The sequence below is a fragment of the Harpia harpyja genome, chromosome 8 (assembly GCF_026419915.1).
Source record: "Harpia harpyja isolate bHarHar1 chromosome 8, bHarHar1 primary haplotype, whole genome shotgun sequence".
Taxonomy (NCBI): Eukaryota; Metazoa; Chordata; class Aves; order Accipitriformes; family Accipitridae; genus Harpia; species Harpia harpyja.
The window spans coordinates 50749478-50766546 of NC_068947.1; the positions used below are offsets into that span (position 1 = coordinate 50749478).

The 17069-nt window shown below is 38.3% G+C and overlaps 1 protein-coding gene across 1 annotated transcript in view; it reads right to left on the reverse strand.

Moving 5' to 3' along the window:
* The window catches only part of SPAG17 (sperm associated antigen 17), a 112426-nt gene that overhangs the window by 29254 nt on the left and 66103 nt on the right, over nucleotides 1-17069 (reverse strand). The window contains exons 24-30 of the mRNA XM_052793869.1: nucleotides 13314-13522; nucleotides 9096-9216; nucleotides 5902-6275; nucleotides 4148-4277; nucleotides 2323-2543; nucleotides 1891-2035; nucleotides 603-757 (exon numbers count right to left, since the gene is read on the reverse strand). Of these exons, the coding sequence (XP_052649829.1) occupies nucleotides 603-757; nucleotides 1891-2035; nucleotides 2323-2543; nucleotides 4148-4277; nucleotides 5902-6275; nucleotides 9096-9216; nucleotides 13314-13522 (1355 nt within the window). The remainder of the gene's footprint in view (nucleotides 1-602; nucleotides 758-1890; nucleotides 2036-2322; nucleotides 2544-4147; nucleotides 4278-5901; nucleotides 6276-9095; nucleotides 9217-13313; nucleotides 13523-17069) is intronic.

Here is a 17069-nt window from a genome sequence, read left to right on the forward strand (position 1 = left end):
GGTGACTGGCCGCCAGCCTGATGTAACCCCATTTACTACAACTCTTTGAGCCCGACTTGTCAGCCATTTGCTCACTCAACGTATTATGGACTTGTCTGGCTGTGTGCTGGACATTTGGTCCAGAAGGATACTGTGAGAGACAGTATCAAAAGCTTTGCTTAAAATAAAAAAACCCACATCTACTGGCTTCCCTTGGTCAACTAGATGGGTGACATTGTCATAAAAGGAAATTAAGTTAGCTAAGCAGGACTTTCCCCTTGCAAACCCATGCTGGCTATGACCAATGACTGTATTGTTTCTCAAGTGTCTTTCAGTAACTCCCAGAATAATCTTCTCTAATTTTACCAGGCACTGAAGTGAGACTGACAGGCCTGTAATTACCAGGGTCTTCCTTCTTGAATATTGGGACAACACTTGCCAGCTTCCAGTTGACTGGGACCTCTAATATCTAAATATTGGCAGAGTACAAAAGAGATGGAATCATAGGAATTGTGAAGGCTATAAAGAAGGGACTTAAAACAGTCAAGGTGAGAGACGCTGATGGCAGGGAACTTGGAACACAATGATGCATTTCACTGTCACAAACTAAAAATAATTCCCACCTGATATGTTCCCTGTGGCTTTGCTATAATAGAAGTCCCATCTCCAAAGATGGTACAACAGGTACCGTCCTCACAATTTGTTATAACAGTAGCAAACTCAGGATTCTCTACTTGCATACATTTCACCTTCCTTGTGATGGCTTCCGAGGGTTCATCTAAGAATTAATACAAAACAACTAGGCAGGAGCACATGAACCATGGAAAAGTCTTAGGATTCAATTTGCCTTTTCTCTCATAAGGCTGGACCTTTATCTCCTCAGTAAAAGACCCTCAGATTTCATAACATCCTTTATCACATAATTTTATGTTAGGTAAACAATATGCAACATTCAAATTTTTGGACTGTGCACTGAATATAGGAAAATCCAACAGCAAAAAAAAAGTCTGTAACCATCTGTAGCTGGTGTGGTCAGGAGAGTACTCTCTAATTTATCAAGTACAGTACTAACCATAACGATCTGGATATTTGTAACATAAAAGTTGGACCACTGAAATTTTTTAGGCCTGTGATACAAGCTCTAAGATGTGAAGAAATTCCTTTTCAGCAGCAGAAGTCAGGGAAAACAAATCAAACAGGTATGTTAATCTGGCCATTGCCTTCCCACTGAATAGGCAGACCAGTTCAAGGTCATTGTTTTGATATTTAAAGCCCTAGAGAGAGGTGTTCCACAACCAGAACTTTCTACTGTGTTTGAACACAACAGTCCTGACACCCACACAGTAAATATATACTTCATGTTAATTACAGAACTTAGCCAGCAACTGAACTAAGCATACAGAATATACTGCCAGCCAGAAGAAACACACATGACCATTAGCCCCCCTTGTTTCAGGTGAATATAGTTTCACTTCTACTAGTTGTGGCATTTTCCATGGCCATATTCAATCAAATTTTGAATACCTCTAAGGTTGGTGAGTCCATGGCCTCTCTGGGGAATATGAGGATGCCCTGGTCCTTATACCCTATTCGGTTAAGACTCAAGTCAGCTTGCTTGTTGTATCGGAGTAGGTGGAGAGCAGGCAATGAACATACTAGAACTCAGGCACTTGTGGTCTCATTGCGAAGGTGGGTCACGTAAGTTTATACATGGAAAGAAGGAAATTTGCCTGTTTGCTACAATGTAATTTTTGCCCTGAATACTGAATAAAAAAAAGACAAAGCAGACAAACTAAGCTGCACTAGTGGATTTATTATCTAGGCTACTGGTATGAGCCTTCTTTAGCATATTTTGACAATTATCTGCTTCACAAGATATAGCAAAGATAAGTGCTCCCCTTTTGATTTTACCTGTTTCCTCACTATCCTCTGGTACAAAAAGTTCTTCACAGTTTTGATAAAAAGTTGTGATCCTAGTACCATCAGCATGATCTACTACTCTGCTGCCATCCAGCTTCTCAACAATTATCACTTCATCGTCTCGTACAGTCATAACCTGAAAGAATGAAGGAATACTCATTTATATTAGCTCTGTGATATTGTAACAGCAACAACAGTAAAACAAGGCATTATGTACTGAAACTCTGAAGACTACTGCACCTTGATCTACCAGAGACCGAGGATGGGCATTTTCTTCAAAATCTAAAGCTTCTGTATTAGTAACAGCATAATAACACAACCTGTAGAATATATGTTCAAAGAACAAATCCTACAACTTATACAATGGCAGCCCTGTCTCTTAGCTTAGTAGACAGTGCTATAACAACACAAAAATAGTAATACCGTTCCATCAGCTGGGTCAGTTGCCTGATAGATTAAGACTGGTTTCAGATCCATTCTCTTTCCTCCCTCCGTGCCCACTCGAATGCCTGATGGAGTAGTTGTTATCCAGGTTCCTGCCAGGTTCTCCTTAGGTTGCTCAGAATTAACCAGACCCTGCACAGTATTTTCAAAGAACTCATCCTTGTTTGGGTGTGATATACTGTTTCTGTCACTGCCTTTCCCTGCAGAAACAAAAATTTCTGTATCAGACTTGGTATTCTCTAAAGCAAAAGGCAAAATCAAGAAAGTGAAGAGTTTCTGTGAGTATTGGTTTTGACAGAATTGAAAGAAGAACTATTTATCAGGCTGGAGGACAATTACAAGTGCTGTTACTCAAGGCATGCCCTTAAACTAATCTTATTTGATGTGTTCATTAATGACACAGAAAAAGTAAACAGCATGCTAATGACACCTGATTATGACAAGACTTTGGAAGGGACTATCAATGCAGAAGAAAATCTGAATGGATTACAGAAAAAAGGCATCCAAAACTGCCCCACAAGCTTGCAGATTGAAGTAATATGATGACACAGCCTATTAGAATGAAATTTAATGCAAAAAGGAATAAAAATAATTTATGCTTCAGACAAGTTTCCAACAGTAGAAGAAAAGACAGACCTGGAGGTATCATCCATACAGAATGAATACAAGTTACCAGTATGAAAATATGGTGACAAAAAGGCAAACACAATCCTATGGTGTATCAGAAGAAAAGGATGGTGATTCAATTGTGAAAGGGAATTGGAGAGATCTTATTAAGAATGTGATAGAGAACTCTGGTCTCTCATATTCAAGAAAAGGAACTTAGACTAAAAGTATACAAAAGACAACAGCATAGTTCAGAGAGAAGCCTAAAAGGCTTACAGCATATACATCCTAGGGGGGGAAAGAAAAAAAAGCCAAAGAGATATTAAACTTTTCACTATAAATTTGTCAAGACTATGGCAGTGGAGAGAAAAGGTCAGGGGGGGAAAAGTGATCATAAATAAAGGATAAGGAATGAAGCATATACACTGGCCACAGATACTGAGACTGAAAATTAGAAGCTGGTTTCTCAGGTAAGTTCTCAAATATCCTTCCACTTACCCTAAGGAATATCCTCAGAACAAAGACTGGACTTGAAAGTCTCTTTTTGAGAGACTTTTCTCTTTGGCAGCAATTTTTATTCACATACATCCATTAAATTATACGTTAATATTATGACAAGTCATAATTATTCTTTGGACTAAGGAGCACTGCCAGTGGTCTCGCCTACACTCTGAGGTATGAAGTAAACTTTTATTTGGTTCTTTCTCAGCCAAACACAATAACGTAAGAATGGTTATATTGGGACAGACCACAAGTCCATACAACCAATTAATAATGACCAATAGTAGGTGCCTTGGAATACATACAACGAGAAAGAAAAATACAGTAAGTCCTTTGCGAGAGAAGCATTTCTCAATACCAAGACTAAAAACTGTGTAACACATAAGTAAGGATTTGACACTAGTGTAGCTACAAGGATTTCTTTTAAAATACTTTGTGCTGAATCGCTCTGCTACTGATGTAGTTCTTACCCACCCTTTTGCTTATTAGAGTCCTAGCATGTTAGAGGAAAAATAAAACTGGAGTAGGAGAGAAATGATTTGATATGAAGGTAACAAATTAGTAGTGTGCAGCAGCTGAGTACAGATAAAATTGCATTTTCACACTAGCAGAATTTTCAGACTAAAGAAATATGCCCTTTGTTAAGTATCATCAGCCCTGATAACTTTAAATGTGTCCAAAACACTGGAAATGTTACCTTTCTTAGTGCTGGTCTCAGGTGAAGGCTCCGATTCTGGTAACGGTTGCACGTTATCTGGAATTGTAGGTGGTGGTAGGACAGGGCCAGAATCAGGACTCCTACTCACTGTGCCATCAGCAAACAGAATCTACAGCAATCAAGGACATACTAGAGGTTAAAATCACTTCAACTACCAATAGAAAGTCTCAAAAGAATGTGTTGCAAATGCAATAGTCACTAGAATATTGTGGGTGATGGGGGGGGAGGAAAGTAAAAGACTCTCAGAATGAATATAAGAAATAAAGAAGCTATCTCAAAAAGAAAGGACTGCTAATTGCTGCAGTTGACATATATAATTAATGGGGACTATTTAGTAACAAATAGGCATTACAAAAGTAAACAGTAAAGATTATTCTTTGACTATTTAAGTGGTCAAAGGTTGATGACTTTTTTGTTGCAGTGGTAATGCATCTGTATCACCATATTGATCTGTATTCAGGTATTCCACATGTCTAGGATTGCTGTTAATTTTTTAGCTATCAAGACAGCTAAGAAAAAGAAGTCATGGTTATTTATCTTATTATAGCTGGTTTCTGAGATCTATTGTCCATTACACGCAACTCTTAATATGCATGTTCCCTGTGTGGCAGGAAACAATCATCCCTGAATTAATTTACAGTACAGATATTCTAGGGAAAAGATGGTACAATGTGGAAAACAAATGGACAACATATAGAAACATCTCAAGAGTTACAGTTACTGTAAGGTAATTAACAATTTATTCTTTTTTGAATGCTTATCTATATGCAATATATTCTTGATGAGTCACAAACACTGAGTTAATATAAAGAAGGATGCACTCATAACGTACTTATACAAAGACTACGGTACAATCATGGTAGGCACATTAAGATCTATATTCTTCTGTCAGGAAACAGTATGTTGAGAATATATAGACATAGAGCAGCTAGCTCCTTTGCATACTTCTGAAATGGATAAGTTTCTCAGAAATCCTGGCTAAATAGTTTAAGATCTAACGTAATGAATGAATGTAAAGAACTTGTACTAGGAGTTGTGGTCCACTTAGAAGAAAAACTTGAGGAAATAAGGAATTATTTTGACAGTTTCCAAGTCAAAACGGATGACTCCTCTTTTCACCTGTTTGTGAACTACACATACAGTCTTACACTTTAAAAAGATAGTTGCTTGTAGATTGATTACAGTATCTGCAAAGTTGGTATCTAGCCTATAGCACCTAAAAGGAACCGGAACTCCAGGCAACCTAAATATGTGTAAACAAAGAAGGTACTTAGGAATATAAAGTCTTTTTGATGAAAATTTAGGATACCTAAAGGTGTCTGCAGGATTGAAGAACAATTCAAGTCCTTTCTGGATCCCATATGTCTGTTCAGATGACTGAAAAAATATATGGATGCTTTTCTGTTGCCAAAAATACCCAAAGCCCAGCTAATCCACACTTCAGGTGTTTAAGTCCAGGAATGCAGTTCTCAAAACCACATTCAGCTATTTCCTAAACCCAAAGTTGCCTAAAATCTTCACATGCCTGAAGTTTTCACCATTAAAGCTCCCTATGTGCCTTAAGTTCTGATTCCAAACAAAGCCAAGAGCATTTTAGTCTTGACATGGCCACATAACTCAGTGGTTACTTAACTCCATCTACAAACTGGACACTTTTCTATCTCAGTTGGCAAGCACAAGTTCAAGGGTAATCACACATGCAGGCTGCTTTCAATGAATTCTACTAAACATACCTGGGTAGATCCATCCATCATGTACTTTATGACAGTTCCTTGACTGGTGATGACTCTTGACACCTCTTGTTCTGTTTGCCTTGCCACAGATGTATAGAGATGAGAGTTCTTTACCTTTTGGGGATAACTCTGTCTAACCAAAATATCCAGAGTAGGCTGTTTGGCCTGTTCTCTTTTGGTGTCTTCATGCTTTATTTCACCTTCTGTAACCTCATGTTCCTTCTCTCCACTTTCCATAACCTCTTCCTCCTTTGCTTTATTTGCTTTGGCCTCACCTTTCTCAAACTCCTCTTCCTTGGCTTCATCTGTTTTGGCCTCACTCTTTTTTACCACCTCTTTCTTAGCTTCAGCTGTAGTGGCTTCACCTTTCAAATCTGAAAACAAATTCTGAATTAATTAATACTGCATAGCACACATTCAAATAGTGTTAAACCCCTGGCATCACGGTGTCTATAGGAGGTATACAAATTTAGGTGAGTAAGGCTAACCCTCCCTGGCTTCCTCTGTAATCTGCAGAGTAAGGGACAGACTCTGTTTTTCAGAGAACAATTCAAAGCAGTCATCTACTCAGAAACTCTGCATCCTCCTGTGGAGGTGTCTGTCTTTCTAAATGAAAATAAGGGAAATTTGAAGATGGATTTATTACGGATGCTTAATTTTTGGAAGACCGACATTAGGTGAGAGGAATTTCCTAACTGCCCACAAAGGTGCAAAAAGTTACTGAGTTTCACCGAGTTTGTGTAAGAACTGAAGTTAGATATTTTGTCTACTTAAACAAATAAGGTTTTTAGATTATATTATGGCAGTGTGTTGAGCGTGCTAATGAGTATAATTACAGTAGTTGTATCAAGAGTCTACATGTATGTGTCCGTAATTGCTCTGTTCACCTCAACTATTCAACATTTCAGCTTAAGCTCCTTGCCAAACTACGTGTGTTTGAAAACCCTCTGCATCCTCTGTACTTCAAACCAGATTGATCACAGCACATTTACCCTAAACTGGCAAAATCTGCCAAATTGGCTGCATCCACAGGGGCATTACTAGCAGAGACAGAGATGTGATCATCCCACTCTACTCAGCGCTTGTCAGGCCACACTTGGGAGTACTGTGTCCAGTTCTGGTCCCCACAATTCAAGAAAGATGCAGACAGACTGGAGAGGGTCCAAAGGTGGGCTACAGAGATGACCAAAGGGCTGGAGAACCTGTCCTGTGAGGAAAGACTGAAGGAGTTAGGTCTCTTCTCCCTGGAGAAGGCTCAGGGGGGACCTCATCACAGTATTCCAGCACTTAAAGGGTGGCTACAAAGAAGACAGAGGCTCACTCTTCACAAGGAGCCACCTGGAGAAGACAAGGGACAACAGGTACAAGTTGCACCGGGAGAAGTTTCATCTCCACATAAGAAAGAAATTTTTTTCAGTAAGAACAATAATTTGCTGGAACAACCTCTGCAGGGGCATGGTAGAGACCCCATTGCTGGGGGTTTTCAAGATGCAATTGGACAGGGTGCTGGATAATCTCATCTAGGCTCCCTTTCCCACAAAAGATTGGACCAGATGATCTTTCTAGGTCCCTTCCAACCTGGGCTGTTCAATGATTCTATGATTTTGAAATGAAAAGGAGAGAGATGTCCAAGAAGAAAAATGAGGGAAGCTTTTACTAGCAATTCAGGTCTATGTGGCCAAAAAAAATAAATCAAGACATTCCTCTCTCACATGATTATAAATTTGTGCTGGATCCTTGTGTACCATACTATATTTATTAATGCTATTTGATACGAATTTCTGATTTTTTTATTAATTTATATATACTGGGCTTACCACTTGGCTGGTTTCTAAGAGATACGTTGTTTCATCAGTTGCCAGGATGACAAATAATTCTGCTGGTTTTTATGCAACAGCTCACACATAGGATGTGTTGGAATTACTGCTAGCATGTGTGTGTGTGATAAATCTGGTTTATTCCTGGATGTGGGCACCTCTGCAGCTGTGTTGATCTATTGTCACATACTCAGTATCTCCAGTACAGCCTGGGCTGGACAGATTTGTTGTACATAGGTATTAATTGAAATCCGTGGGTGGCTCTTTTTAAAATTGACCTGATGACAACAACAAAATTCACATTTGTCTGCTTCAAAACCTAATGGCATGACTACAAAACCCTGAGATTTACAGTATGCAAAGATGAACCTCATGCTGGTTTTCAAAAACACTGGGAAACAGAATCATTGCAGAAGGATACATCAGGCACAGAAACTTTTAAGTATCTATATAACCCATCAGTCTTCTAAAGGAAATTCAACAATAAGGGCAGAAAGGCTTATTATGACCATTTTCTCTATATGTACTGGACAGCATAAACCAAAGGACTTATGTGAAATAATTCCTGTCTGAAACTGATCATATCTTTTAGAAAGGCAACAAAACCTGATTGTAAAATATCCAGTAGCAGAGAGTCCATCACAGTGTGGGTTAGTTTCGCTAATCATTCTTACCATTAAAAAATGAGTATAACTTAAATCTTTTCAGTTTCAAGCCCTGAAATCTGTAATACTTTTGTATACTGTGTTTACAAGCTATCACCAAAATTCTGTTTCCTTGTACTTCCAGACTGGCACCAGTCACACCTTTGACCTTTATTTTGGTAACTAAATTGAGTTCTCTGCTGACATGAGCTCACTACAGATACATCTTTCAATGCTTTAATAATTCCTGTCACTCTTCCCTGAATCATTCAAAATAGGAACATCTTGTCTTGTGGACCTAAGAACAATACATACAATTCCAAAGGAGGTGCATGTACAGGTAACATAACAATCTTCCTGTTGTCACTCAAGATTCCTCGATATATATGCATTTATGAATTGAATTTACTAATTTTTCTTTAGTATTCCAATATATATGCATATTCAACTAATTATCCAACATGACTCCCAAGTGCTTTTTAGGGTTGCTGCTTCCCTGCCCCCAATCTGTTATGTCCAACAACTTGCAATTCTAGATTTTATATTTTTTTGAATTAAAAGACATTATTTATCTTGCAAGTACTATTAAATAGACATTATGACAGACTTAGCAATCTGAGACATTAAAAAAAATCATATTGTTACATCTAAACCCACCAAGGCAGAAATAATTTTCTTCTGTAATTTTAACTTCTTTTAAACTCCTTACTTTGCAGTGGCTCAGAAAACTAACCTCCAAAACTTTCACCAAGGAAAGTTAATACCAGTCCATTGGGACAGGAGACGTTCAAACTTGGGAAAGCACGAGCATTTGACATCACTTGTGCTTGGGAAGCTGATTCTTCCATTTCCATCTACAGAACGAAACGTGAATTAGTTTCATTCTACATTTTAAAAGAATACAGAAAAAAATTAGATTACAGATGTCAGTTGTAACAAGACAATTGAAAAAAAAAAGTGCTTTCTACTACTCATTTTTAACATTTTGAGAGTTTATGGATTCTGAAGTGGAAACATTAGCTTATTTTCTTTGATTACGCCATCTTCTTTCATTCCTCTTTGTTAACCCTTGAAGAACAACCCTTCCTAACCGTTCATTTTGCTGAGTCATTATGCTATCTTGCGCACAGTGTCAAGATGAGATGACAATAAACGGATAATGTGAAGCAGAGGAGCATGAAATAATTCTTGAAGTTGCACATCAGTTATTTTACCTATAACCATTAAAAGAATACAAAAGATAAGTAGAGCAGTCTGCTGCAAATGCAGCACTGACTTGAGAAGGGGACAGGGAGGAATGTTTGGCAGTCACGACCCGTAATCTCTTTGCACTGCTCTGTAGTGGAAACTGTTTTGATGACTAGAAAAGATGAGGTTGACCTAAGGAATGTCAGAAGACCCTGGAACATCTGGAAAAAATACAGCAATGGACCCTTTGATGTCATCCTCCCCCAAAATTATGTGACAATGAACTACACTATGCCTGTAGTCACAAGGTGAATACACTTTTGGGTTGCAGACAGAGGTAACAGAGAGAACTTGTCCTGGTATTACCCCATATTCTTGATTTTTAGGAATAGAAATATAGGGAAAAATTGGCAGATGTTTTGCCACCTGTTTTTCAGCATAAAGGAAGCTGTACATTCTATGGTTACGTTACATCATGTTACTGGGTAATTAAGGCTACTCTCAATACCCTAAGATTGCAGTCACAGGATCACGGGGTAAAAGTCACAGAATAGGGCAGAAGCAACCCTCAGTTTTCATCTACTTATCCCTAATGGTAAAAAATATAATCAAGTATACCTATAACGTTAGAGGAAACTGTTAATGTAACCAATTCTAAAATTTTCCAGGGCTGGAGGTCTCCTGGCAAACTATTCCAGTGCTTTACCTTGATTAACCTTACTGACATTTTCCTATTGGTTAGCCTGAATCTCTCTTGCAGAAAATTAGTTTACTTCTAATTATTTCTTCTGATTATATGGGCTAGCATAAGAGATGATGGTGTCCCTTTAGCTCTTTACAGAAGGGTATTCTGTCTCTCAACTCTAGATCACACCAACCCAAACCAAGTCTTTTAATCTTTCCCCACAGGTCAAGTTTTCTAGACCTCTGATCTTTCTCAGTGCTTTCCTTAAAATTCACCTGTGCGGCCCATATTTTTCTTGCAGTGCAGTACCCATAACTGGACACAGTACTTCAAATGAGGCCCTACCAGCCCTGCATGGAAAATAACTTCCCAGATTTAGCAGGCTATACTCCTCTTTATTCACTTCAATGTCGTCTTTGCCCTTCTCACAGCAAGATGGCATCGTTGACTTATGTATAGCTTGTGATCCATTGCAGACCTTTCTCTGTAGAACTGCTATTGACAGAACTGTTACCCATTCTGTAGATATATATTGATTATTTATATGTAACTGTAGAACCTAGCACTTATTCTTACTGAATTGCATCCCATTTTACAGACCATGTCCATGTGAATTTGTCAAGTTCGCTTTGGATTGTAATCCTGTCCTCCAAAATACTTGCAGACTCACACAGCTGGGTGCTGCATGCACTAATATGGATACTCTCTGTCCGAAGACATTCTAAACGAAATAGTAAAAAGCTTTCTGGAAGAAGAGGAGGAACTTAGATGTTCTCCTGACAGAATTTTAATGGTAGGAGTATTTGTTTGTATAGGCTTCATTTGTGCCACACAATTGCTCTATGTTATGCCGAGTGCTGTTTGGCAACTCCCTACACCACTTTCCGTGCTCATGCTCTTTAAATACCTAGCTAAACTTGTTGAAATTAGGTCAGCAGGACTTTCTGTGGGTATGGACAGAACCCCTGTTGAAACAAGAGCCACAGCATTACTTCATCCACTAGGTACCACAGAAGCAGCATAGGTACATCGTGTTTAGAGAGTCTTCCGAGGCTATTTTTACAACTCTCAAGTATGTTTTCGTTCTTGTCTTTCTTATTACTCTCTCCTCTCAGTTGCTTTGTAATGGAAGCTATCTCCTCTTTCTAATAAACCCGCACTGCATTTAACCCTCCATTTCCATATTGCCCAATCTACCTCTTTGAACAGTTCAGCCCAGCTCTGTCAACAGAATTATGATCTCCGTTCAACCTCCCTTGCCAAGGGAGCTGAGAAGATAACTCACAAGCCTCTGGTGAGGGCATAGCAAGAGTGATTTTGAGAGAAGAGGCCAAAAGTAACCAGAGTAGAGAAAAGACCGGTTTTCCAAGACATAGTTCTGAAAAAAAACGTTCAGATCTTTAGACCAGAAGGTGGTGAACCTTTCCAGGGCAGTGCCCTAGAAAATGGTAGAAAGAACTGAAGTAGCGTTTCATGAAATGCCTCTGGAGTTGGAAGCCACCACAGTTGGATGAACTACTATTAATTTTCCATGGAGAAATTCTGAGGAACAGGACAAAAGAGAAAACAGTGCAGGAAAAGATGGCAGACCTGGTGCCACTCATATTCTTTACATATCACCAGCCTATGGAAGAAGCAGAACATAAGAGGGAGAAGAACCAGCAGTTCTTTCTTCATCGTTTCAGCCATACTTGATTAAAGATGGAACCAAGTAGGAAGAAAATTAAAACACACTACTATATGCTTCAAATAATTTTGCAGTTAGTCTGGAAAGATATTAAGAACCACGTTTAACAAGCACATTATCTAGAAATGCTACTTTTTTGTAACTTGATCAGGTTAAAAAGGATAGCTTTTTATCATAACTGTCATTAAAGAATTATCCCAGACAGTGTATTTTAGAGCATTAGCGTTACATGAAACTGTTTATGGACCTCACTGCTTTGTGTTCTGATTATGCCTACATTCAGAAGACTGTCCTTTCCTAAACTGAAGGTGGTAACTAAATTGGGTTCTCAGCACTATTCATGTTCATTTCTGTCCTTCTCTCAGAGTTTGTTTTGTATTTTAATTGTATCTGTTTCTGGGACACTGCTGGTTGGAGAAAACAGTGTCAAAAAAGAAAAGAGGTTAAATCATCTCAAATAGAAAACTCTTGCATCCTCTTCCACCACCCTGCTAATATTGCCTCCCATACTTCTTTGAGAACTTTTCATGTATCTCATACTCTGGCTGATCTGTGAGATCACTGGACCAAACAAACCTCCTGTGGTTGCCTACAGTATTCTGCCAATAGTTAGCTATTGACCTGAAATAATCTAGGCTAGTCATTTTGCAGAGGGGAACTGTGACCCATTCCTGAACTGATATGGCCTCCCCCACTCATGTTTTAATGCCAAAAAGCTTCTCACAGAGCTCTGCGGAAGGTGTTCAAGATTAAATGCTGTGCATTTCTGAGGCACATGATCCTGTGCTAAGTATTCCATGACAGAAATTCAGAATCTGCTTTTGAAATGTCATCCATCCTTTCCAAAGACCTGTCCTGTGATAGAAGTACTTCAGTTATAGGCAAAAGTCACTTCCTCAAGTTGCTGGTCCCTGGCTTGTGATCAGCTGGAAAGACCAAACTGCAGAGCAAGCTTTTGCAAAACTGTCTCCACTAATTTACTGGTTGGTTAGACCTCCCAATACAGGTTTTGGAAAGCACAGAAAAGTTCTCCTACTTGGGTTAAACTAAAAATTAATTTCTAGAGCAGTTCTAGTCACTGAGATAGTAATAACATAACTGGTGTAACTGTAAAGCCAAAATTGAGAAAAGTATGTGGACCATGGAAGACACACTGCTCTACATCATGGAGTTATAAAGGTTAGCTTCATTAACAGCTGCTAATACGTACATCTGAGAACAACTGGAAGAGTAAAACATATCCTTAGAAGCACCATAAATTGTTAGGAATTTGTTCAGGCACAGCTCAAAGCCCTCTGAGAAGAACATATGCTTCTGTTACATAAGTTTATGTATTTGAGTTTTTTGTTTGTTTCTTTTCTGTCTTCATTGGATAACGTCTATTCTCTCACCTTTCCTTCTTCTTGCTTTACTGGGTCATCAGATGGTGGAGGGCCTATTTTGCCATGGCTTGCTTTTGCAGATGACAGAGATTTTCCTGATTTTTGTTTGACGGACTTCTCTTTTTTTCCTGAAGCTGATGTAACAGGAGAAATTATAGTCGGAATATGAACAGAAGGGACATCCAGAATTCTTGCTAAGACAGGATCTGTTTTATCATCTAAAGAAGGGAAAACCAATATTTTAAATGCAATTAAGTTTCATAAATGTAGATGGCCATATTTTATTTTTTAACAAGATTTTTTACACTAAATTTTACCTTTGAAATAATAACCTCAGTGCGGAAGTTTATTATTTCACATAGAGGGACTGAACATATGAAATTATTTAGAAAATCTTTCCATAGACTGACTACTCATCAGCCTAAAAGGCATCTTGAAACTATTGTTTCCCACAGGTCGTCACGTGCCTCTTCAAAATAGAAAATACATTTTTTTTAAATTCTCTTTTACCTCCAGAATACTTAGATAGGTAGACACATTTTGAGTCTAGTATCTAGGAAATGATCACTGTTGTTATGCTTTATCATGGGCTGATCCAGCATGGACCAACTCCAGCAGTTTTGTACTACATAACTCTATTTTGCTGTAATGATTCAGAAAGATTCTGATGATCTAGACTTGCTAAGGCTCTCCCAATTCTCAAAGGCCAAGCATTAGGGCAGCCTGTTAAGCATGTTGACAGGAAGTAGTCAAGTTGCCTTCCAAAACAGTTTCTTCAAAATAAAATTAATACAAACTAAGATTTCCTGTAAAACATTTTTGTTTCAATGAACTGACACTTCTCTTTAATCAGGAAAACCCAGGCAGCTCTAACCTTAACGCTTTTTTGAAAGGTTTTTTTAATCACCTTTTCTTGCTTGACGGCAGCCTAAGTCCTAAACCTACAACTCATGAAATCGGACCTTGTTTCCCATCCAGACAATTTAAGCAATTGAATTCTTGTTTGTTTTGGAGAACTCATTACCTCAGATAGAGCAACTTATTATCCACGTCTTAACCACACCCACATAGATGAGAACTAAAAACACCAGTGAGAAAAACATCATGATCTCAGAAACCATCTTTTGAAAACTTTTTAAAAATAAATAAAGCAAGCTTGATATGCTTAGTAGTTTCTATGAAGTATGAAGTTTAATGACAAGTCAGTCATTTGAAGAACGTCTTTAGGAAGACTTCCAAAAATCCTTTTTTTTGTTTTGGAAAAATTACGTTTTAATTCTGCTTCTTCCAATGAACAATATTATTTAATGGGAAAATTGATACATCAGGCAAAGAAAAGTTAAATAACTCATTGACGAATTGCAAGCCAGATCACACTCAGATGAAGAAGGAAAGAAATGCATCTGGAAGCATGCTAATAGAACCATTCTGGTGTGAGATCATAGCATTTTCTGTAACGTAGGTGAAGCGTTAGTATATTTTTGGCTGAAAAAGATAAAAGGTAGGCCTAAGTGCTACTATGTCCATTGTTTCCAGAAAGGTTTTGGCATAGATGGTTTTAGCTCTGCAGATAAGAAAATGCAGAGGCCACCTTCAAGTTCTAAACTACTAGAAAGGCTGCCTGCCTGTTCATTTGCCTTACAGATGATTCTGGATTTATGGCAACTGCAAAGATGACCCAAAATTTAAGAGTCTGTGGCTAGAAGAAACTATTAGATCATCTAGTGATAAAGTCCTATTTAGGAGTCCACGGATAACAAGCCTTCGATCTCAGTTTTTGTCTTGGTGCCAGCATGAGGGAAACACACAGATAACTGAATATATCCATGATCTTTAGCCTGAAAGGGAAATTTAGGTCCCCACAAAGATTTTTGAAATCCTCATTTTCATTAGCTGATGCATGCCTGATGCATGAGAAACTGATGCTTTGTTAGCTGGCTCTGCTTTCATGTACTGAAATTTGTGCTGCATGGCTTTTACAGCTTATTGGAAGTCTGAGAAAAGGGGAAAAAAATCTGTTTTATTTGTAATATGCTAGAGAGAAATTCTCAGCTAATTACATAAAATAGGAAAGGTTAAAATTCTCCATGGGGTCCATTCTGATACACATTTATTAGACAGCATGGCCATGGAATAAACAAGTAGAATTATCCATCTCCAGGTGGATGGTGAGAAGAAACAGCTGACAAACTTTGACAGAGCTAGGGCTCCACAGAGAAGTAGGACAGCCGAAAAGAAGGCAACTGTCCAATAAAACCATTAGTGAATGTAATCTGTCTTGTCAGGTGAATATAAATACCCACGTGAACACTACAAACTGGGTATAAGCAAGATCTTATATATAGTGAGGGGAGCTATCCTTCACAGCTACCCATGCTCTGAAGTGCAGCATGCTCAGTTTCAGATGACACTACTTTCTAGAGTGCTGAATTTAGGAATAGAAGCTGTTATAGGCTCTTACCTCTAACAAAATTTCACCTACCCCTTTATGCTGGTTGCCCTGAAAAATGAGAACATAGTGTCTGAGGGTAACAATGAAAAAGAGTAGATTGTTGAGACTGAGGGAAAGCGTCTTCAGAAATCTTAAGGGAGATGGGAAATTCCAGAGGACTGTCAGATTAAGGAAGGTTTCCTTCCTCCTGCACACACAGGCAGATTTCTAGCACTTGGAGTTGTACTCTCATAATTTTGTCAAGGCACAAAGAGCAAGTGCAAAGGTTCTGTAATACCCAGAGGCAAAAGCCCCATGGGTGCTCAAGTAGTGCCAGATTCACAAAGCGATGAGGAGCTTACTTCTAAGCCTGGCTGTAAGGTGTAGGCATAAGCAAGTCTGAAATTAGATTGTGGTCATGCTAGAGAAAACAAATAATATTTCAAAATTTAAACAAATATTAACATTTAAACAAGAAATAAAAAAGATGCATAAAGCTGGCAAACACCCTGATGCCTTTCTTCATCTTAGCTTCCCTAAAAGGAAGATAGAAGAGAGAAAATGAGAAAAACAATAAGAAAAATGAGAATTAAGAGATGTTCCAGAAAATTATTTCAGTAATGCAGGGAAAATGAGTAATGTGCACCCAATTTAACCAATCAGTGGAGAGAAACTGCGGATTACATGGCATACCATTCTACATTAGGGATACCTGGCATATGAGAATAGTCTAAGCCAGAATATTTCTCATCAGAATTTTTCTGAGCACTTACAATACAAACACCCACAAGGGGAATCAGACATAAGCAAGTGATTGTAGAAAAACTGCAAACAACCAAAGAATGCCAGTCAGCAGCACTGCACTAAAGCTCAACATGGCAAGGATTATTCTAATGTAGAATAGGGTGCTTATGGTAGATGTGAAAAAGCCTGAACACCACAGCTGACATGTAGGTGTTTAATTAGACATGTCTCTCTTATGCCAAAATACGAGTTTTCACAGTCCACTACATTGTGAGTGGTCTCTTGGCCCAAGTTTAAAAAGGCCTTTTTTAGTAATTAATTTGTAAAATGTATTTGAATAATTAAAACTGAGCGTATAGTTGAATGGTTTACCACAGTCCGCACAGAGATGCATTCAATTAAATGTTTTCATATTTTAAGAGCTGAAAAATGCTGGGTTTATTTTCTGATCAGAGGAGGGTTTCACTTTTATCCCTATGATGGTTTCAGTGGCCTTTCAAATGTAATGGAAACAAAAAGCTCTTGGTAAAAGCAGACGCTATTTTCACTGTGGTTTTGTGAAGCAATTGCTTCCAGTTGGTGAATGTGTT